This window comes from Carettochelys insculpta, chromosome 22 (genome assembly GCF_033958435.1).
Source record: "Carettochelys insculpta isolate YL-2023 chromosome 22, ASM3395843v1, whole genome shotgun sequence".
In the NCBI taxonomy this organism is placed as follows: Eukaryota; Metazoa; Chordata; order Testudines; family Carettochelyidae; genus Carettochelys; species Carettochelys insculpta.
The window spans coordinates 2,332,260-2,355,942 of NC_134158.1; the positions used below are offsets into that span (position 1 = coordinate 2,332,260).

The window sequence follows — 23,683 nt, forward strand, 5'->3', positions numbered from 1 at the left end:
TTTGTTGTAGGACTGCAGCTCCTAAATCTGTTACTGAGCATCCAGGGAGGGAAAAAACCTGCAGTGTGGACAGAGTCTACGTTTTCTGTAACCATCTCGAGATCTGCGTCTAAAAACTACGGCGACACTGCAGGGGTTGTCAGCGATAACTTATTTTGACCTTCTATTGTTGCAATAAGTTATTTCTGAAAAGAGTGTTCACCCTGCACGAGCGTTTCGAAATGGGGCGTTCACACCAGAGCCCCCAATTTGGAAATCAGAGCAATGGCGGGACGTCTCCCCGGAGGCCAATGGAGTCGCAATTACCTCTGCGTAGGGCACACTGAGTCCGTTTCGAAATCAAAGAGGGGGAGGATAGACGAAAGTCGTTCGGCTCGGTGGAGCGACGCTCCAGAGCGAAATGCCCTGTGATTCCAGAGTAAGAAGCTTTGCAGTGTGGACGCAAGGGGGGTTTTATTCCTGGAAAAAAGGGGTTTTCTGCAAATAAGCCACCCCAGTGTGGACAAGCCCCTGAGCTGGTGGGCGCTGTCAGGGACCAGGCCTCCTTCTGAACAGCCTGGAGTGACACTGTGTCAATGCCATTGAGGTGGAACGTGCGCCTGGTCTCTCTGCGTTACAATCCATGGCAGCCGCTCTTGCAGGCTGGCGGCTGCAGACGGAGGCTGGCTGAGGCTCTCCCATCGGGCTATGGACAAAGGGCCGTATCCTTACAGTATGTGCCACACTCGTGCAGCCGCCCCATGCAGGGGCGGGTCAGAGAGCCCGGCTGGGTGTGTCCCGAGCTCTGTGCTGGTGAACGGGAGAGCTGGCACTCATCACAGCCTTACAGGGCGAGTGGCAGCCCAGGCTGGCGGGGAGCGGGGGCTCAGAGGTGCCCTCTGTTCAGGCAGCACCCCAGCATAGCCCATCATGCATGGCCTTTTGGAAAGACAGGCCAGGGCTGGGCCGAGCCAGGGTGCGGCTGGGGAGCTGGCAGGCTGCAGTCACACACAGACTCTCGGGGGGGCCGGGGCCGTGCGGGAAGGCTGCAGGTCCGGCACATAGCACAGACAGCCACACCGGCCTTTGGCTCAGGACAAAGGCACAAAAAGGCAGAAAGCAAGAGCCCCGGCCAGCCCGCTCGCGGGTCCTCTCCCGCGCAGGCACAGCGGGGGACAGAAAGGTGAGAGCAGAGAGAGCCCCTTAAGGTGCAGCCAGGATCCAACCCCTCCCCTGGGCTCCCCTCTGGGGGCATTGGGGAACTTTTCAGCTTAGAAAAGAGGAGACTCAGGAGGATGCCTGAAAACCCTGACAAGTGCGGGAAGAATGAAGAGGGAAAAGTTATTTACTCGTTCCCATAACACGAGAACGGGGGGTCACCAAGTGAACCGAACGGGCAGCAGGTTTGAAATGAACAGCAGGGAGAAGTTCCTTGAGCGGCACATGGCAGGCTGTGGAACCCCTCGCCAGAGGAGGCTGTGAGGACCAGGATGGCGACAGGGTTCAGAAAAGCACGAGAGGTTAGGTCCCTCAGTGGCCCGGATGCCACTAGCCTCGTGTTTGAGAGAAACTGGAAATAGATGCCACAGGAGGGATCGCTTGGTGGTTCCCTGTGCTGTTCGCTCCACCAGGGCAGCTGGCACTGGCCACTGTCGGAAGACAGGACACTGGGCCGGATGGACCTCTGGGCTGACCCAGACCCAGAATTATTTTCACGAGAGACGCGTGGCGCTGCTGAAGCTGCAGCTCAGATGTTGCAGAAGAAAACCTGGGCCTGTCCACCGGTACCCAGTCTGCAGCCACTGTGTGGTACAGGCAGGGTGGGGTTCGACGGGGGAGAGCTGCCCATAAGGCCCTGTCAGCACAGGGACATTCTTCGAGCGTCACTTCAGCATTTGGGGCATAAACCGCCGTGAACTCAGACACAGACGTTACGTTTGATGGATCCAGGATCTGGTCCCACTTTAGTTCATCCTCTTTGGAACTGGGATTGCTCCGTTCCACAAGGACATCTACGCATACGGGGCAGGGGGGTGCATACGACCCTCGCTTGAGTTAACGGCGCCACCTCTGGCAGTCTGCCAGCGCCTTCCCACCTTGCGTTCATAAGGAGTCCCGGGGCATCTTAAAGACAAACACGTTTAAGAGGGCATAAGCTTTCGTGGGCTGCAGCCCACTTTGTCAGAAGCCTGAGGTGGAAGCTTTGGTCGGTGCTAACGAGGCTCATTCAGACTGGGAAGAACCAAAATTATCAAAATTCATCATTGGCTGGAAAGGCCCCAAAGTGATCATACATTACCTGCCTCTCAGATGCTGAGTTCCAGGAAATCAGACCAGCCACCGGATTATTTATTAATCAGACTGCAACCAGGAACAGCCAAATATGCATTTACCAAGGGTTCTTTTATACACCAAGGGTTGCCACAAAATGAACATGAAATTGACTTTAAATGAAGAAACATTTATTTAAGAAAGCAAATATAAGAGAAGGAACCAACAGGCAACTGAATCAACAAAGAGAATGTGAATGATATTCTCCCAATTAACAACAGGTCAAGAAAATGGCTGCCAAGGACTGTTCAAAAACCCTCTCAATTAAACTTATAGACTAACAGAAAAGTTTTGAGCATGAGCTTTCGTGAGCACAGACTCACTTCATCAGATGCTGCATGTCTGTGCTCTGTGCTCACGAAAGCTCATGCTCAAAACTTTTCTGTTAGTCTATAAGGTGCCACAGGACCCTTCGTTGCTGTTACAGATCCAGATGAACACGGCTACCCCTCCGATACTTGACATCAATTAAACTTGAAATTCTAAAGTTTAACCAAGTTTGGTTAACTATATAGTGTTCTAAAACTAACTATATAGTGTTATATAAACAAAAATCTATGGGCGTTAACTCAATGACGTTCACTTAATTCAAATTCCCTGGTAGTTAAGCATTATTAACAGAATTCAACAACTAGATGGAGAAATAATACCAGCTAACTCAGATTAGCATTAGTTCAGTGACTGACTAGATTAAGCAGCTAATGAATTTTATATTAAATCTTTTAAACTAAAATATATATTTGGACAAAACTAGACATGTTGGATTGGACATTCAAACTGAAAAGTGTAAATTCAACACAAGCTAACAAAACGATGACGACTTTTACTTCTGTCGTAAGAAGGTAACTTTGTGAAGTGAAGCTTTGTTCTGAAGGCGAAGTCGAATAAACACAATTACTGTAGCTCAACATTCAGCATAGTTCAGACATGTTTTTAGCGAGGAACGGTTGCACTGAACATCCATAGAAGAATGACCCTACAGGATTATGCAGCAGTGCCGAAGAGAGAGAGGTCGCTCAGATTGGATGGAATGAATGGGCCATTTTATTAGCAGTTTGAATAACCATTCAAAGTCCAGTTAATCAAGCGGGTTTAAGGAGCGTTTTGAGAGAGCTGATAGGCAGACAGCGCACTGCTGGGATTGATTTTGGTGTTTGAGTGAAGAGGTACAAGAACAGATTGTTAAAGATAATTCCAGTAGTAGTAGGCATCCTTCAGTCTGCATAGACTATGGATCGCGCCCTTCATAGTTTCAGTTGAGGACTTCATTTACAGTGTCTACTGTGACTATGAAGGCCCACATGAGAGTGACAGTCCTTGCTGCACCTCTTGCAGATGTGGTGGGTGTCTGGCAAGTCCTTATTATGCTTTCTGTGCGCTCGCTTCTCCTCTGCTAGCTGTCTGATCCTCATCTCGCCCTTCTGAAGGCCCTTGTGTAACCCCTGCCTCCATCTGCTGCGGTTGTCTGCTAGTTCTTCCCAATTGTCCAGCTCGATGTCTACCTCTCTGAGGTCTCTCTTGCAGACATCTTTGTAGCGCAGCTGGGGGCGTCCGGAAGGTCTTTTGCCAGGGGCTAGCTCACCATACAGGATGTCTTTTGGGATCCTTCCATCATTCATCCTGTGGACGTGGCCAAGCCAGCGGAGCCGACGCTGCCTGAGGAGGGTGTGCACGGTTGGGATTCCAGCTTGCTCAAGGACAGCGGTGTTGGACACTCTGTCCTTCCATGATATTTCAAGGATGCGCCTGAGGCAGCGCAAGTGGAAGACGTTCAGCCTCTTTTCCTGGCGGGAGTACAGGGTCCAAGTCTCGCTGCCATAAAGGAGGGTGCTGAGGATGCAGGCTCTGTAGACTTGCATCTTGGTGTGAGTGTACAGCTTGTTGTTATTCCACACTCTCTTGCTGAGTCTGGACAGAGTTGTGGCCGCTTTTCCGATCCTCCTATTGAGCTCAGTGTCCAACGACAGGGTGTCAGTGATGGTGGACCCGAGGTAAACGAACTCGTGGACGACCTCTAACAGGGAAACACTGTAATGTCCCTCTGTAGGAAGAGCTAACCTAAGGTGCCCTGCTTTGGGTATTCAAAGTAGACCAAGCTAAAATAGGCACCGGTGAAATCCAAAAACCAAGACTGCAACTGTGCAGTGATAGGGAGGAGCACGTTCTGTTACTCTGTAGCTCACATACGCAACACAACTGAAGCTGGCATAAAAGCATTCTGAAGTTTAGAGAACCCACAAATATACACTGTAGGGAGATTGTGATGATGGACGACAGCTTTCCTCCCTCGCACTTTCAGCATAACATTGCCAGAGTGAGAGCGCAAAAGACTTTTCCCTTACGTAAGAACAGAACAGCCACAGGGGGGTTCAAATACAAGCCAGGGTAGAAGAGAGAACACCGAACTTCCAAGTTCTCAGTCGCAGGCGGTGAGGAACCGAGCTGAAAGAGAACAAACTTTAACCAGCTCTCCCTGAATTTGGATCAAACTCTGGTAACGCAGTAAGAACTGCTGAGCTTTTAGTTATTCCCTCACCGAACCAAAGAGCTCGGCAGGGCAGCTCTGCTGAGCAGTCATCTAAGTGCAGCGACATCACCCTCAGACACGCCAGTGCTCGGTTTGAGACTTTGTCAATGGTGCTTTAAGGCTCTGGTTATGGCGCTTGCTAGTGAAACTCTTCGCTTTTGTACCCTTTGAGATTGGGGAACAGTTTCCAGTCACTGTGTTTCATTCGGTTTAGAGGACTTTGGCTTGTTCCCATGAAGAGCCCCGGAGTCCGGTTTCATGGAACAGAACTGCACTCCCGTGGGTTCCACGCTCTGGAGAGCAGCAATTCTGCTCTCCAAGGCCGAAGTCTGACTGCCTTTGACGGCCGGAAACGCCCGACAGAATTCTGGCCATAAGAACTGGCCGCTTGCCTCTGGCTGCGCTTGCAACCAGGTGGAATTTCTCACCTTCCTGCCCTTGGTCAGTGCGCACTCTTCTTCTTCCAGGTGGAAGTTGGGAGACGGTCTTCAGGAGAACATAAGGAGCCCCCAGAGCAAAGGAACCGGACCCAGGGTTACCACCTTACAGCCGAGCGACCTCCACACACGACTACTGAGTCGGTCTTGATCTCTGGCCGAAGGACAACGTTTGCACACAGTGGCACTATTTTATTGGGACGGACTGAGCCTCTCCCACAGCCAGGCAAGCTCAGTGGCTGGGGTACTGCTCGGAGAGTTGGCAAATCCTTTTACCCCCTCAGGCAGAGGGGGGCTGGAATGAAGGGTCTTCCACAGCGAACGGTTACAAGCAGGGTGCCAGGCTCCAGCCGAGTTACATGGCCCACGCCCCAGCACCAACCGCAAGGCCAGGGAGGCGCCTATCACTGTGAGGAGGACGGGCCGAGCCCTCGCCGCTCACTGGCCTCTCCCAGGGGCTACCTTTGGTGGCTTTTGCGAATCCCAGGCTAACCAGCCTCTCTCCCCATTCATTCTACAGGGAGCTGGGGCGCTCACGAGAAGTCAGGCGTTGTCACTCACAGTGTCTTGGCACATCCAGATGTGAAACACAATCAGGTATGACTTAGATGTCACGTTCTGTAAGATGAAGACGGTTCTAGGCTGGGGTAGTCAACAGACGGATCATGGGCCAAATTGGGACACCAGATACTTTTGAATGGAACCTGAAAACTCTTGACTATATTTTGACCAAGAAATGTGGACCTTGACAAATAAACAACCCAGACCCTCAAAAGTCAAAGTGGGAGGTGAAGGTGGACATTCCCACTTCCTTGCAAAGTCACAATCAAATGTGGTCACAACGTAGGACTCTTCTCTCAGCCTCTTGCTCTGCACGGCTCCGGCCCAGGCAGAGGATTTCATAAATACTCCTTGCCCTAGTTAAATGTCCACTCCAGCCTGGCCTGAGCCTTTAAAATTCCTGGGAATTCAGGAAGGTTCCAGCACTTGGTCGAAGCCCAGGCAGGACCTTTCTAGGGTTTGTGCCCTTTGTGGATTTTCTTATGAGCATAGAGGCTTGAGCTGTTCCGGAAATCCGTCCCACAGTCAGGGCACTTATAGGGTCTCTCCCCATTGTGGAGTCGCTTATGTGACACGAGATGCGAGCTGCACCGAAAGCTTTTCCCACACTCCTTGCAGGAGTAAGGTCTCTCATCGGTGTGGCACCTCCGGTGAATAGAAAGGGCGGCGTTGTTAGCGAAACATTTGCCGCACTCCTTGCATGGGTACGGTCTCTCCCCGGTGTGGGTCTTCTGGTGTTTGGAAAGGCCCGAGTGGGTGAGGAAACTTTTCCCACACTGCGGACACTGGTGGGGTCTCTCTCCCCCGTGGATTTTCCGATGTTCGGAAAGGGAGTAGCTCACACGGAAGCATTTCCCGCATTCCAAGCACCGGAAGGGTTTCTCCCCCGTGTGGATCCTCCGGTGGGCGGTGAGCGTCGGCCGGCGCGTGAAGCTTTTCCCACAGTCCGAGCAGCGATGGGGTTTCTCTCCGGTGTGGGTGGGACGATGCACGCGAAGGTGAGAGAGGCTGCTAAAGCCTTTCCCGCACTCCTCGCACTTGTAGGGCCTCTCCCCCCGGTGGGCCCGTCTCTGGTGATAACGGAGCTCCCCGCTGTAACCGAAGCTCCTTCCGCAGTCGGAGCACTGGTAGGGTTTCTCTCCCGTGTGAACCCTCTGGTGCGTAACGAGGGAGGAACTCTGACCGAAGCTCTTCCCACACTGCTTGCACCGGTAGGGTCTCTCCCCCGTGTGCGTTCTCTGGTGCGACAGCAGGTTGGAGCTCTGACTGCAGCTCTTCCCGCAGATGGGGCATTCGTAAGGCTTCTCCCCCGTGTGGGTTCTCTGGTGGGCCAGGAGAGAGGCGCTCAGACGGAAAGGCCGCCCGCACACGCTGCACTTATACGGTTTCTCTCCCGTGTGGATCCTCCGGTGGGCCCTGAGGGTTAAGCTCCGCGTGAAGCTTTTCCCGCAGTCGGGGCAGTTGTAGTCCTTCTCCGGCTCGTGGACGGTGCGGTGCGCCACGAGGGCCGAGTTCTGCTTGAATCTCTTCCCGCACTCCAGGCAGGGGTACGGTCTCTCGCCCGTGTGGGTTCTCCGGTGGGTAGCGAGCTTTGATCTGCACTGGAAACTTTTCCCGCAGTCGCCACAGGCAAAGAGCGTCTTCCCCGGGGGGATTCTCCGCTGAACAGCGTCTCTCTTTTGCTTGACGGATATTTTCTGGGGAGAGGATTTACCCCGCCTCCCCCACAGCCGGCTCCCTCGCTGCCTCTCTGGCCTGCGCTGACTCCCCCTCGCATCTCCCCGCACAGGAGTCCGAGAAACCTCCCCTGCAGCTCCTCCTGGGCTTCTCCCCTGGGGTTCCGGTTGCCCAGGGCGCACCTGAGTCATCTCCTTGTTCTCGCTCACCATCTGGTCGCCTGCTACGACAGAGAGAGAACCCAGACAGGAGTCACCCCCTGTGGGGGAAACGGGAACGGCAAAGGGCGGAACAATCCAAAGGAACCGCCAGGGAGACCGAAAATATCAGGAGCAGAACCTGCCCAGCTCCCAACCCTGCCCCAGCCGAGAGAGGAGGGGACCTGCCCTTCAAACAGGGATGGGGCCGAAGGATCTTCCATTCCTGGCGTTTTCTCCCTTGTTCCAGGCAGGTCACGCTGGGTTTGGAAACTGGACGTCCCGTGGGGGTGGGGAAGGGACTAGGAAATAGGGGCTGATGTGTTTGGTCAGCTCAGTGCTGTTACTGCTAGGATCATAGAATCCTAGGGCTGGAAGGGACCTCAGGGGGTCATCGAGTCCAACCCCCTGCTTCAAGCAGGATAAACCCCATCTAAGTTATCCCAGCCAGGACCTTGTCAAGCCAGGACTTAAAACCCTCTAGGGATGGAGATTCCACCACCTCTGTAGGCAACGCATTCCAGCGCTTCACCACCCGCCTGGGGAAACAGTTTCTCCTTATACCCAACCTACATCTCCCCCTCTGTAACTTCAGCCCATTGCTCCTTGTTCTGCCATCTGTCACCACTGAGAACGGCCTCTCTCCATCCTCTTCAGAGCCCCCCTTCAGGGAGTTGAAGACTGATATTAAATCACCCTTCACCCTTCTCTTCTGCAAAGGAAATAAGCCCAAATCCCTCAGCTTCTCCTCATAGGTCATGTGCTCCGGACTCCTAATTATTTTAATTGCCCTCTGCTGGACCCTCTCCAATGCATCCACATCCTTTCTGTACTGGGGGGCCCAGAACTGGACACAATACTCCAGATGCGGCCTCACCAGCACCGAACAGAGGGAAATAACTTCTCGAGATCTGCTGGAAATGCTTCTCCTTGTGCAGCCCAACACGCCGTTAGCCTTCTTGGCTACAAGGGCACAATGTTGACTCACATCCAGCTTCTCATCCACTGTAATCCCGGGCGAGCCAGGAGCTGGAGTAACCGACCCAGAAAGGCCCTTCCTCTCCTCCCCGCACACGACAGGAACTGGGCTCTACTGCAGTCAGCCCCCGCAAGCTGGTCCAGGCCGAGGGGTCGTTTGCTCGGCTGAGGGAGTCGCCCTCACGGAGTCCTCCAGGGGCTGAGAGCTGGCTTTGTTCCCTAGACATGGGGCCCATCACGTCTCCATCACTGCCCCCGCCCCCCCATAATCGCTCCCTCACACGAGCCAGGCCCGGGAGACACCTCGTGAGCCCGCCGGTTCTCACAGCGTCCCTGCGCCGGGCTTGGCTCCGACCGGGGCCTCCCCGGCCCTAAAACAGGCGTCGGGGGAAAGTGAGGAAACCCGCCTGTGTCTCGGGCAGAGGATCACCACACGCCTGCCTCCGCTCCAGCCCCGAGAGCAAAGCTCCTCCCCTCACAGCATCAGACTGGGCCGGCCCCAGGGCCCTATTCTCCTGCCAATCCGCGGCTGGTCCGCGCCGTCCCGTCACCCACCAGACGTGCGCTACCCCCGCAGGCGCCTGGCTGGCCCACTGCCTCGGCCTGGGGCTGACTCTCCCCACCCCTCGGCCTGCTCCGCGCACCAAACACCCGGAGACCAGGTGGCCGTTCCCTTCCCGCCGCAGCCCAGCACCGGCACCTTAGCAACGTGGGCTGCAGGGCCCCCAAGAGACCGGCTAGGCCAGCGCTCGGGGCTGGGGCAGAGCCACGCAAACCCAGACCAAGTCTCTGCACCGGAACCCCCAAGGACAAACGTCACTGGGGGGGGCCACAGACCGGGCCTGCCTGAGCCCAGCCGCCCCAGGCAGGGGTTGGGGCACAGCTGAAAGCCACGAGCTTCTATCCTGGGTGGGAGGCAGGTAGCCTTAAGCCCGGGGCCGGCGGGGGGCTGGCGCTCGGGCTTCTGACGTGCTGGGGTCTGGGCCGTCACCTACCCCAGGTCTCATCCGTTCTTAAAGTCTCCATTGATGGAGATTCCCCCACCTCCCTAGGAAGTGATTTCAGTGCTTCCCTATCTGTATAAAATGTCTCTTCGGCTCCCACCCAGATCGCCCAGGCTGGGTATTAAGCCAGTTAGTGACGGTCCCATTGTTGGTAACATGCAGCGCAACTGACCACCTCAATATAACCATCCTCAAGCTGTTCTGAGAGCCCTCCCGTCTTCCCTTCTCAAGACTAAACATGACAAGTTTCTGTCATCAGAGCTCAAGTTTTCTGATGTTTTTATCCTTTTTCTTGCTGTCCTCCAGCTTCCGGTAACGGGTTGGCGCCTTCCTTACAGCGTGACGGCCGAGACTGGAAGTCTCCCCAGTGCCGAGCGGATCGGGACAATTACCTCCCACGGCCGAGGACGCTCCCGTTGGTACGCACGCCTGAGGGTTCACGTGGCCTCTGTCACAACTACATCGCATTTCTGACCCGTTCGATTTGTGACCCACTAACTCACCGCTCCTTCTCAGCACTAGAACTGTCCCGCAGCTCCCGAGTTTGCTTGTGAGAATGTCATGTAGGACCGCTTCAAAAGCTTTACTGAACCGAAGTTCAATCACGTCTGCTTAAGCTAGCCCAGTGACCATGTCCAAGAGGGATATTAGGTTATTTTGGTGTGATGATGAGTGACTGCCGTGGCTTAGCCAGATCTCGCATGATCTCAAAATCAAAAAGGAGTCCTGTACAAAGTGGAGCATCGTGTCCGGTTCTGAGCAGCACATTTCAAGAAAGATTTGGAGAAGGTCCAGAGAAGAGCGACAAGAATGACCAATGGTCTGGAGAACATGAGCTCTGAGGGAAGCTGAAAGAACTGGGCTTGTGTAGTTTAGAAAAGAGAAGGCTGAGAGGGGACATGGCAGCTGTTTTCAAGTACCTCAAAGAGGGTTACAAGGAAGAGGGAGAAAAATTCTTCTCCTTGGCCCCTGAGGATGGAACAAGAAGCAATGGGCTTAAACTGCAGCAAGGGAGGTTTTAGGTTGGAAAAACAAACTGTCGGGGGGTTAAAAGGCTTAGGGAGGTTGTGGACTCTCCCTCAATGGAGATATTTAAGAGCAGGTTAGATAAGCACCGATCAGGAATGGTCTAGAGACTCTGGACGATGCTTGGTGCTGCTGTGAGGGCAGGGGGCTCAGCCTGGTGACCTCTGGAGGTCCCTTCCACTTCTAGGCTATGTCTACACTAGCACACTATGTCGAAGTAACCTATTTCGAGGTAAGGACATCGAAATAGGCTACTTGGATGTGTATCATCTACACGTCCTCCAGGGCTGGTGCTGTCAATGTTCCACGTCAAAGTAGTGACAGGGAACGTCGAAAGGAGCCGTCCCAGAAGGAAATGTGGAGTGTCCACACAGACAAGAGCTCCCCGTCGAAATAAGGGGCCAGCAAAGCCTCAAGCCCCTCCCAGACACACTCGGCCCGCACAGCACAAGATCCACAGAGCCGACAACCAGTTGCAGACCCTGTGCATGCAGCATGGACCCCCAGCTGCAGCAGCAGCAGCCAGAAGCCCTGGGCTAAGGGCTGCTGCATGTGGTAACCATAGAGCCCCGCAGGGGCTGGACAGAGCGTCTCTCAACCCCTCAGCTGATGGCCGCCATGGAGGACCCCGCTATTTCGAAGCAGCGGGATGCGGATTGTCTACGTATGCCCTACTTCAACATTGAACGTCAAAGTAGGGCGCTATTCCCATCGTTGCATAGGAATAGCAATTTCGACTTCTCACTGCTTCACGTCGATTTCAACGTCGAAATAGCTCACGGCACGCGTAGACGCGACGCGTGCTATTTCAACGTTGTGCCAGCTACTTCAAAGTAGCTGGCTAGTGTAGACACACCCCTAGTGTTCCACCATTCTATGATTCGTTCTTAAGAAACCCACGTTGGCTGTTATCATGTGTTATCCTTGAGGTGTTTATGTATTTACTGTTTAATATCGTGGCCCCGTATCTTTGTGGGTCTGGAAGCTAGGCTGACTCACCTACAACTCCCCATGTCCTCTTTGGTCCCCTTTTAAAGACAGGTACCGTATTTGCCCTGCTCCAGTTCTCTGGGCCTCACTCTGTCTCGACAAGTTCTGAAAGAGGATCACTACAACTTCCAACAGCACTTCCTTCACCTGGCTGCTGGAGTGCTGGGGGTCAATTCTGTCAGGACTTACCAACCTGAATAAATTTACCCGAGGAGTCGTTTTTAAGTGACTTGTTCCTATTGTGGCTTGTGCGCCTCCCTTCTCAAGAGCTGGCGTTAGAAGCCTCCAGCCGCAATTAACTGCTCTAGCCATGACCTGCTGAAGCAGGAGGTACCAAAGCGTTCCGGACTTAACCCACCAGACAGGATGGCCGCGCCCCTAACTAACGTTCTTTGCTGAACCCACCCGCCGTCTGGTGGGTAACATTTGCACCTTATGACTGGCCTGAATCTCTCCAGCTTCACGAGCAGAGTATATTGAGGATAGCCTAGATGGTGTTTGGTCCCACCATGAGGGCAGGGGACTGAAGTCGATGACCTCTCGAAGGTCCCTTCCAGTCTAGTGTTCGGTGACTCTCTGATCGTACGGGCTGGATCACGTGCTGACTGGCTGCTCGGTTAAGGAGAACCTCTGCCACCAGAAACCTTCGTTTCTCGTAGGTACCTCTGTGCTCAAACCCCTCTTCAACTTCTCCTGGAGGAACTACATCGACCAGCTCCTCAAGTTTCTCACTCGGGGGCAGATTTCCCAGCTCTGGGACCAGAGAGGCTAAAACGGTGAGTTTCAAAGTGGCCAGACCACCCAGCTGGCAGGGGCTGGATGTCTGACTTCCCTGGGCACCTCTGAAAGCCGCCGCCTCGGAGACTGACAAGGGCCTCAAGCCTACAGCCGTGCACGAACCTGAACTTGGGTCTCCCTAAGCCAAGTGCTGTGCCTGAAACACGACAATATCCTGCCTCACTTGTGCCTACCCAGGTAACGCTGCACAAACAGCCCTCCCAGCTGGACATCGCTTCACAAGCCCCCGCCCGGTGCAGAGCCCCAGCCCGAAACGCACAGAAATCACCCCCAGCCAGGGTCAGACACCACGGACAACAGCCACCTTCAGAGAGCTCAGCACACCGGCACGAGAGAGAAGCCGTGGCAGGAACTGGGCCCTGCCCGACCTGGCGGGCAGAAGCGCGAAGAACACCTGGGTGCCTCCAGCAAAGAGACTGCTGGAGGCGGGACGAGGGCAGAGCACAGACGAAACCCCTCTGAAACTCCGCCCAGGTGGCAAAGCTGAGTCGTGGGACGCCTGTGCAGCCCCGAGGTCACACCCTGCTCCGAGGCCCCAGGGGACAGAAGTAACAGAGAGGCGGTGGAATCGCCATCCCTAGCGGGTTTGAAGTCCTGGCTTGACAAAGCCCTGGCTGGGATGACTTGGTTGGGGTTGCTCCTGCTTTGGGCAGGGCATGATGCCTCCTGAGGTCCCCTCCAGCCCTGGGAGTCTGTGCACCTTGGGAGGGAGGAAGACAGTGAGTGTCTCTCACTTGCAAACCTCGGTTCGGGAAGAGCAGCACCGGCGTTACATCCCTGACTCTGCTGCCCTGCCTGAGGGGCCGTGCCGGGGACAGGCTCACACTCGGGCTGGGGCTGTACGGCCCGGCCCCTCTGCTCCCTGGGGGACCCACGAAGAACCCGGCACAGAAGACAACCCAGGTACTTCCGAGGCCCCTCCCCGCAGCTCCTAGCACCAGAAAGGACAAAACTCCTCACCCAGCCAGAGCACGGTCTCGTAATTCTCCCGCATGACGTCCCTGTGGAGGGCTCTCTGCCCGGGGTCCAGCAGCGCCCACTCCTCCTCGGAGAAACACACGGCCACCTCCTCGAAGGTCACCGGCTCCACCGCCATGTCCCCGCCTTGCCGCGCCCTGGACTGGACGACCTGCGGCGAAACGCGGCTGTTACTCTGCCGCAGTCTGGAGAAGCGCGTCTGGCAGGCAGGGGGTGGAGGGGACCCCCAGACTCTCACTGCCGCAGTCAGGAGAAGTGTGTCTGGCAGGCAGGGGGCGGAGGGGACCCCCAGACTCTCACTGCCGCAGTCAGGAGAAGTGTGTCTGGCAGGCAGGGGGCGGAGGGGACCCCCAGACTCTCACTGCCACAGTCAGGAGGAGAAGCGCGTCTGGCAGGCAGGGGGCGGAGCGGACCCCCAGACTCTCACTGCCGCAGTCAGGGGTAGAAGCGCGTCTGGCAGGCAGGGGGCAGAGGGGATCCCCAGACTCTCACTGCCGCAGTCAGGGGGAGAAGCGCGTCTGGCAGGCAGGGGGTGGAGGGGACCCCCAGACTCTCACTGCCGCAGTCAGGGGGAGAAGCGTTTCTGGCAGGCAGGGGGTGGAGGGGACCCCCAGACTCTCACTGCCGCAGTCAGGAGAAGTGCATCTGGCAGGCAGGGGGCGGAGGGGACCCCCAGACTCTCACTGCTGGTCTTGGGCAGTGACTTAAGGACGGATTTAGGGTCTAAACTCTGCTCCTGTATTTCACCTTCCTGGCCTTTCCCACTGTCACTGCAGCACAGAGGCGTCTCCCGAGACCACAGCCAGACCCCCGGGGGCTATTTGAAACCCTCCGCGGTGCAGGCAGGTAGCAGAGGGGTCGCCCTGCCGGTCGCGTTTAAAGATACGGACAAGAAGTCCTGGGGCACCTCGGAGACTAACAGAGATTTTAGAGCAGCAGCTTTCATGAAAGCTGCTGCTCCAAAATCTCTGTTAGTCTCCGAGGTGCCCCAGGACTTCTTGGCGCGATCAAGGGGAGCGCTTGGAAGTTTGGTCTGAAGTAGGTGGGTGTCACACGAGACCCTAAAAGTTAAGGCCCAAAGGGACCCGGGATCACGCAGCCGGACTTGCTCTGCCACAGCCCGGGGCGCTGGGACCCAGCTACCCCGCAGCACCTCCCAGCCCTAGACGTGGCCAAGCGGGTTTGCTCGGAGTTCACCCGGGCGGCTCCGCCACCATCAGTCCCGGAGCTCCACCGCTTCCCCCGCCCCGTCGCTCGGAAAAGGGACCCCCCTCTCCCGTCTCTCTCGCACCCACATCAGCCCCCGCCAGGCACCGGCTCCACCGCCGCCTGCAGCAGCCCGGCCTGTCCCGGCGGGAGGGAAAGTCCCTGTCGCTGGTGGGGGGCTGAGCAGTGACCCCCCCCCCAACTTTCCCTCTGCAGAACCGGCCCCGGGACCAGGGCCGAGCCCAGCGCGAGCGGGGAGCGGGGCAAAGCCGCCTCCCGCCTCCCGCCCCGCAGAGAGATGCTCACCCGGGCCCGGCTCTGCCCGGCCGCCTCCCGCTCCGGCCCCCGCGCGAAGGGACGCGCCATTGTCCGGCCGCCGCGGCTCGCAGGGGCCTCCGGCATCACCGCCCTGCGTCCCCGCGCGCCCCGCCCCTGCGCCCGCCTGCCGCGGGGGGGTTTCCTGCGCGCCCCGGAGCGTGGGAAACGGCCCGGCCCAAGGCTCGCCGCGCCCCCTGCCCGGCGCACACGCGGGGTGCGGCCGCCGGGCTGGGCCGGGGGGGTCCCAAGCAACCCCAGAGGCGCCTGCAGTGGGGAATGGCGCAGCCGGCGCTGGGGGGCGGGCACCCGAGTGAGACAGTCCCCCGGGCCCCGCCCCCCCGGGCCCGCACCCCCCCCGCCCCGCACAGCCCCCGGGCCCGCACCCCCCCAGCCGCGGGCCTGCACCCCCCGCCCCCCCAGCCTGCACAGCCCCCGGGCCCCCGACCCACACAGCCCCCAGCCCCCAGGCCCCGCCCCACGCGGGGGGGGACCAGGACGTGGCTTTTCCTCCCCCCCCCGCCCAGGACAGTCGCTGCCCGGGGGCGGGGGGCGGGAACCCCCCCTCGGGCTGGGGTACCCAGTCACTTCCGGCCCCGCCCCCCCCGGGCTCCCCCTCACCTGGCGGCGGCTCCCTGCGGGGGGGCGAGGGCGAGCGGCCCGGCCCGGCCTGGCGGAGGAGGGGGAGGGGGGAGGAGGGGGGGAGGGGCTGCGCGCGCCGCGGGGGGCGGGGTCCGGGGGGCAGCGCGGGGGGTCCTGCCCGCCCCGGGGCTGAGACCGGTCACGGTCACTGTCACCGTCACCGCGTGCGGGGCCATCGCCCCCATCCCCCATCGCCCCCCAGACCGATCACCCACCCCCCATCGCCCACCAACCCCCATCGCCCCCCACACTGATCACCAACCCCCCATTGCCCCCCATCGGCCCCCACACTCCCCATCGGCCCTCACACCCCCACCAACCCCCATCGCCCCTCCAGACCGCCCACCGACCCCCTATCGCCCCCCAAACTGATCTCCAACCCCCATCGCCCCCCAGACCGCCCACCGACCCCCCATCGCCCCCCACATCCCCCATCGCCCCCCCAGACCGGTCTCCGACCCCCCCATCGCCCTCCAACCCCCTTCGCCCCCCAGACCGCCCACCGACCCCCCATTGCCCCCCACATCCCCCATCACCCCCCAACCCCCATCGCCCCCCTGGACCGCCCACCGACCCCCCACATCGCCCCCAACCATTCACTGACCCCCATCGGCCCCCAGACCACCCACCAACTCCCCATCGCCCCCCAACCCCCATTGTCCCCCAGACTGCCGACCGACCCCCCCATCGCCTCCCAGACCCCCCACCGACCCCCCATCGGCCCCACACCCCCATCACCCCCCCAGACTGCCCACCGAACCCCCATGGCCCCCCACATCCCCCATCGCCCCCCAGACCAATCACCGACCCCCCATCGCCCCCAGACCACCCCCTGACCCCCATCCCTCATCGCCCCCCAGACCAATCATCGACCCCCCATGGCCCCCCACATCCCCCATCGCCCCCAGACTGCCCACCGACCCCCAACCCCATCACCCCCAGACCAATCACCAACCCCCCATCGCCCCCAGACTGCCCACCGACCCCCCCATCACCCCCCACATCCCCTATCACCCCAACCCCCATCTCCTTACAGACCAATCACTGACCCCACCATTGCCCCCCACATCCCCCACCAACCCCCAGACCACTCACCGACCCCCCATTGCCCCCCAATCCTCCATCGCCTGCCAGACTGCCCACTGACCCCCCATTGCCTCCCAGCCCAATCACCGACCCCGCATTGCCCCCCAACCCCTATCACCCCCCAGACTGATCTCCAACCCTCCATCGCCCCCCACATCCCCCCTCACACCCTAGACTGATCACTGACCCCCATCACCCCCCACCTCCCCCATCACCTCCCAAACCACCCACCGACCCCCAAACCAATCACCGACCCCCCTCATCACCCCCAACCATTCACTGACCCCCATCGCGCCCTAGATCGATCACTGACCCCCATTGCCCCCTCACCCCCCATCGCCTCCCAAACCGCCCACCAACCCCCAAACCGATCACAGACCTCCCCATCTCCCCCACATCCCCCATCGGCCCACAAACCACCCACCGACTCCCCCATCGCCCCCAACCATTCACTGACCCCCATTGCCCCCACATCCCCATAACCCCCAAACCGCCCACTGACCCCCCCATCGCCCCAACCCCTTCACTGACCCCCATTGCCCCTGCCCCCAAACCCCCAATCGCCCCTGCATCCCCCATTGCCCCCCAAACTGCCCCCAACTCCCATCACCCCAACCCCCATCGCCCCCCAGACCAATCACTGACCCCCGCATTGCCCCAACCATTCACTGACACCCATCACCCCCAACCCCCCACCACCTCCAAACCCCCCATCGCCCCCCAGACTGATCACTGACCCCCATCGCCCCCCACATCCCCCATCGCCCCCCAAACCGCCCACTGACCCCCATCGCCTCCAGACCCATTCACTGAGCCCCTCATCACCCCCCACATCCCCCATCACCCCAAACCCCTTTCACTGACCTCCATCACCCCCAAACCGCCCACCGCCCCCCATCACCCCCAAACCCCTTCACTGACCCCCTCATCACTCCCAAAACTGCCTGCCGACCCCCCCATAACCCCCAAACTGCCCACCATCACCCCCCACATCCCCCATTGCCCCCAACCATTCACTGACCCCCATCGCCCCCACAACCTGTTCACTGACCCCTCATCCCTCATCTCCCCCAAACCGCCCACCGACCCCAATCACCCCTAAACCATTCACTGACCCCCCCATCATCCCCAACCCGTTCACTGACCCCCATCAACTCCCACATCTCCCATCACCCCCAAACTGCCCACTGAACCTTCATCACCCCTAAACCATTCACTGACCTCCATCGCCCCCAAACCATCCATTGACCCCCCCATCACTCCCAAACCATTCACTGACCGCCATCTCCCCCAGCCCATCCACCGACCCCACCATCTCCAAACCGTCCACTGACCCCCCAATCACCCCAAATCTTTCACTTACCCCCCATCAGCCCCAAACCGTCCACCGACCTCCAATCCCCCCCAAACCATACAGACCGTTCATCACCCCAAAACATTCACTGCCCACGCCCCCCGCATCACCTCCGAACCCATTCAGGGACCCCAATCACCCCCCACCATCCTCAGACCCCAAGCGCCACCCCCAGGCCGTTCGCGGCCCCCCGGTTAAGTTAAAGGAAGCCACTCGCTGGCTTTCTGGACGGCAGCTCCCCACGCTCGCGGCAGATCTTCATCTTAGAAGGGCCGGACTGAAACTTGGCGACTTACTCCCAGCTCGTTTTTACGCGTCTTTTCCTTTCTCCCCGCCGGGGCTTGGCGGGCTCTTGCTGCTGCTTTTATGGGGGTTCGCGCTGGGCGGGGGGCGCCCGTCTCTGCGGCACGTTCCGAACGGTAACGTGTAGCAAGCCGGCGTGCGAGCCTCAGTTTCCCTAGGCCCCGCGCCAATCCTTAGACCGGGGTGAGCAGACTTTTCATGCAGGCAGGGCCCTGCTTTTCCTCGCTGCAGATTCCCACCTAGGGCCCCCGCCGGCTGCGTGCCAGGACTGGAGCGGCGGTGGTCGTGAGTCGCTCGGTAAACGTGAACGCTCGGACCCGGATTTCACCATTGGTAATGACCCCAGCGGCCAATCGTGCTCCCCCACCCCCCGGTGCACCCCTGAGCTAGAGGGTGATGGGCGTTTCGGGCGCCCGAGCTGCTCACAAGTAAGCTCAGCCTGGGAGGGGGCAGCCCGGCAAGCCCTTTTGTGGGGGGCAGGCGGCTGGGGTTTGAGCCAGGCTGGTGGGACCGAGGCCGTCTCAGCAGGCTGAGGCATCGGGGAGCCCCTCTCCCGCAGCTGGATGGCAGTGGCGGCTTCCGGGGTCTGTGCTCACAAGCCAGGTCTCTGCTGCGTCCCCGTCGCCCCATAACCCAACTGACTCCTGCGGGGGGGGAGGAGAACAGGGCCTGGTGACTCCCCCACACTGGGGGAGAGACACTCCCTCCAGACGCCCCCCCGGGGCTGACCCAGCCACACCAATGTCCCTCCACATGCCCCTGGAGTGGGGGTGCCCCAGTGTGGGGAACACCGTCCTAGGCTGTGGTAAGAGCCACCGAAGACCGACGGCCGCTGTGGGGCGCTGCCGCCGATGAGGACTGGGGCGCCCCAGAACAGCTGCTGGCCCCCGGGTACGCCGCCCAGGGCAGACGGCGGGGCCTGGGCTCCCAAGAAGCTTTAACCATAGCCCCAGCGTTCAGCCAGTCGGGGGGCGGGCAGGGCCGAAACAGGGGGCAGTGCCCCATGGGGGGTGGGGGCTGCTACAGGGGTTCCTGCGCCCAGCGCCCCAAAAAGTCGCCACCCGCCTGTGCTGCCAGCCGCACCCGGCACGGCCCAAACTTCGAGAGCCGGTGGGGTGGCGGGGTGAGTTGCATGCTGGGATACCTACCCGTGGGGCACCCCCCCCCACAAGCACTGCTGGGGAGCGTGCTGCCGCCGACACGGGGACACGCCGCCCAAAGCACGCCCGCTCTGCCGAGGCGTGACGCCCGGGGGCCTCAGGCGTAGACCGGCCCGCGTCCCCCTGCCTGGGGCGAAGCAGGAGGGCTGGAGCCCCCGAGATCCCTTCGGTGGAGGCGGAGAGGCTGCCTGGGTTGCCCTGGTGGCAGAGGGAGACCCCTTGGGCCGCGGGCCGCACGCCGAAGGGTCCCCCGGGGCCGGGGCCAAAGCCGGGAGCGTAGCAGAGACCCCGGAGGTCCGCGACGGGAGAGAATCGGCTTTCCGGAGAGGTGCCAGCTAGGTGGACTCTCCCTGGAGCTGGCTGGGACTGCAGTGGGAGTCGGCTGCACCCCAGTGCATGTGCTGGACCAGAGGAGGTCGACGTTGCCTCGTATCGGAGAGGGAGCCGTGGTAGCCTGTCGCTTCGAGAACAAGAAGAAGTCCTGGGGCACCTCACAGACTGACAGATTTTGGAGCACGAGCTTTCCTGGGCAGACCGTGACCCCCACGGGATGAAGCAGGTCTTTGCCCACAAGAGCTCACGCTCCAAAATATCTGTTAGTCTAGAAGGTGCCACAGGACTTAATGTCCTCAGGCAGAGGGACAGCTCAGTGGTTCGAGCATTGGCCTGCTACACCCAGCATTGTGAGCTCAGCCCCAGAGGGGGCCATTCCGGGACTGGGGCAAACAGCTGCCAGGGAGGGTGCTTGGGCCTGGACTCCATGTCCTCCCCAGGTCCCTTCCAGTTCTAGACATTTTTTATGCCTTCATTTATTGCAGCAGCATTACCGATCCTTCCACTGCTTACGGGACACTTAGAAGACATTGAGGGGTAAATTACAGCTAAATAACAAGAGAGGTGGCCGTGTTGATCTGTACCCTGACACAACACAGCAGCAGTCAGGAAGCCCTTTAAAGGCGAATAAAATAATTTATTATGTGAGGAGCGTTCGTGGGGCAGACCCCCTTCCTCAGACCCCACGGTTATTCCCCTAGTCCCTTTTCCACGCGAGGACAGAAATACTGACTAGGCAGCAGTTGGCACGGGGATACAAACTCGCGTACCTGTGCCAAACTGCAAGACCGGACGGGACATCACCGACAGGGATGAAGAACACGGCGCCACCGTCAAAAATCTCCTGACCTTCCCAGGCCTAGCGATGCTTTAGAAAAGTCCCTCCAAAGCAACGCGAGCTTGGGCCTGCTAGTGCCACAAGACAACCGCTGGGTACCCCCACCGCAGCAGGACCCAAGCACCTCAAGGAGCAAAGCCGTTCAGAGAACCGTGCAGCGACACGGCCGCAAAAGGCCGAACCCAGACCCTCGGCCGAACCCAAAACCCAAACGAAGCCCTGCGATAGAACGAAAAAGCAACAACAGCTTTACATCTGCGCCAGCAGGCCACAGAACTGCCTGCAAACCAACGACTCCGCTGCCGGTTTATAGATCATCCCCTTGAAGAAGTAACTGCCCCGCTCAGAGCTCGATCTTCACCGCGTAGAGTGCCTTTCAAACGGCCGCGTTCGCCACAACGCTCCTCCCAGCCGCATTATCATTGTGGGGGTCTTTCTAATGGCTTTGTCCTGGCCTGCCTGAAATGGCTAATAAATAAATATATTGAATCATAGAACAATAGAGCTGGAAGAGACCTAAATAACCCATTGAGTTCAGCCCCCTGCCCTAGGCAGGACCAAACCCATCAGATCAGCCCAGCCAGGGCTCTGTTGAGCTGAGACTTAAACACCTCCAGGGACGGAGACTCCACTACTTCCCTGGGTGGACCATTCCAATGCTTCAGCGCCCTCCTAGTGAAAAAGTTTTTCCTGATGTTCAACCTGGACCCTCCCAACCACTACTTAAGACCATTGATCCGTGTTCTGCCATCCGTGACCACTGTGAACAGCCTCTCTCCAGTAAGCTGAAGGCTGTTATCAAGCCCCACCTCAGTCTTCTCTTCTGCAGACTAAACAGTCCCAGTTCCCTCAACCTCTCTTCATAGGTCATATGCTCCAGCCCCCTAATTATTTTGGTTGCCCTCCGCCAGACCCTCTCCGGTGTATCCACATCCGCCCTGTAATTGGGGGCCCAGAACCGGACACAGGACTCCAGACGCGGCCTCACCAAAGCAGAATGAAGAGGAATAATCACTTCTCTGGATCTACTGGCAATAACTGTAAGGAAGACACTGGCGGGATCACAGAGGTGGGGGGTGGGTATTTTGCAGTGGTTTTGCACATCCCCACGTTGCAGGAGTTGGAAAGAGGCAATTTTTTCCCCTAGCCCACCCCAGAAGTGCCGCAGAGGCACCGACGCAGCTGCAGATCGTCCAGTGCAGATGTTCTCAGTCGAGGCAGAGAGCTCTTCTGCGGACGGGACAAAACCGCCTCCGCTGGCGGCTTGGGTGGGTGTAACTTACAGCGCTCTGAGGGCGGCTCCTTCCCACCGCTGGGCGACACAAGGCGTACCGACGGCCGGGGCAGTGCGTACAAGCCCCCGGTGTTTTGCTCTGTCCTATGACGCAAGAGAGGAGCGGACGGGACCGAGAAATTACGAACATAATAAGAACACAAGAACGGCCAGACTGAGTCAGACCAAAGGTCCATCTAGCCCAGTATCCTGTCTGCTGACAGTAGCCAACGCCAGATGCCCCAGAGGAGGTGAACTGAAGACAATGATCAAGCGATTTGTCTCCTACCGTCCATCTCCCGCCTTCGACAAAAGGCTGGGCACCATACCTTACCCCTTGCTAATAGCCATCTATGGACCTAACCTCCAAATATTTATCGAGCTCTTTTTTAAACTCTGTTAGAGTCCTGGCCTTCACAGCGTCCTCTGGCGAGGAGTTCCACAGGTTGACTGTGCGCTGTGTGAAGAAAAACTTTCTTTTATTAGTTTTGAACCCGCTACCCATTAATCTCATTTGGTGTCCTCTAGTTCTTATATTATGGGAACAAGTAAATAACTTTTCTGTATTCACTTTCTCCACACCATTCATGATTTTATACACCTCTATCGTATCGCCCCTCAGTCTCCTCTTTTCCAGACTGAAAAGTCCTAGTCTCTCTCGCCTCCCCTCATACGGGACCCGTTCCAAGCCCTTAATCATTTTAGTTGCCCTTTTCTGAACCTTTTCTAACGCCAATATATCTTTTTTGAGGTGAGGAGACCACATCTGCACACAGTACTCAAGATGTGGGCGTACCATAGTTTTATACAGGGGAAGTACGATATTCTTCGTCTTATTCTCTACCCCTTTCTTAATCATTCCTAACATCCCACTTGCTTCACTGACTGCCGCTGCCGCCGCGTGGATGTTTCCAGAGAACTATCCACTATAACTCCAAGATCCCTTTCCTGATCTGTCGTAGCTAATTGGAGAACACCAAGTTCTGGGGAGCACCTTGGTGCCGGGAAGAGACGGGGGGGGGCGGGATTAAAAGGCATCGCTGAAGCACAGGAGATTTGAAGAAAGCAGGGGCTGGCTGGCTGGCTGGCTGTTTCCGGGGTGCGCCACGTCGCCCTGTCGGGTGGGACTGCAGCCTCCCAGCCAGCACAGACTACAACCTAAATGCTCTCGGCAGGGTAGCCCTGTAAGGCTGCACAACCAGCCGCACGCCACCAAGCAATCCTGTGGCACCTTGAAGACTAACCGTCTCCTTGCCCAGGCGACGAGCTGTAGTGGGTACGCCCCGTTTCCTCGGACTCTGGCACAGAAATGAGCCAACAGGGCGCTCCGGGCGCTTCTCTTCACCTCGAGCACCGGCCCCAAAAACTTGGCCTGCAGCCAGGACTGGGTAACCGTCGCCTGGAAGGGGGCACGCCCTGTTCAGCAAGCTGAGCCCTTGGGGGGGCCATCTGGGAGGGAGTCCGGTGCTGTCCAGCTGGCAGCAGAGCTCCCAGGGGCACCCGCAGCCAGCAGCGTTGTGTTCCCAGGGGTGGTGCGCGTGCCTGCAGAGGTCGGTTTTGTAAATCTAACCTGCCCCAGCCCCGTGAAAGCCCCTCCAGGACCGAACTCACACCCTGGGTGTGCAAGGCCAGTGCTCTCACGATGGTAACCAGGACAGTGGGGCCAGCCCACAGACCTGGCTTTGGTTTA

The 23,683-nt window shown here is 58.5% G+C and overlaps 1 protein-coding gene across 1 annotated transcript in view; it reads right to left on the reverse strand.

The window, feature by feature from the left end:
• LOC142024612 (uncharacterized) overlaps positions 1 to 23,683 on the reverse strand; it is a 74,491-nt gene that overhangs the window by 41,975 nt on the left and 8,833 nt on the right. The window contains exons 6-14 of the mRNA XM_075016748.1: positions 23,238 to 23,392; positions 22,004 to 22,098; positions 20,653 to 20,662; positions 19,538 to 19,865; positions 15,585 to 15,674; positions 14,996 to 15,298; positions 13,466 to 13,634; positions 6,291 to 7,735; positions 5,836 to 5,916 (exon numbers count right to left, since the gene is read on the reverse strand). Coding sequence (XP_074872849.1) covers positions 5,836 to 5,916; positions 6,291 to 7,735; positions 13,466 to 13,634; positions 14,996 to 15,298; positions 15,585 to 15,674; positions 19,538 to 19,865; positions 20,653 to 20,662; positions 22,004 to 22,098; positions 23,238 to 23,392 — 2,676 coding nt within the window. The remainder of the gene's footprint in view (positions 1 to 5,835; positions 5,917 to 6,290; positions 7,736 to 13,465; positions 13,635 to 14,995; positions 15,299 to 15,584; positions 15,675 to 19,537; positions 19,866 to 20,652; positions 20,663 to 22,003; positions 22,099 to 23,237; positions 23,393 to 23,683) is intronic.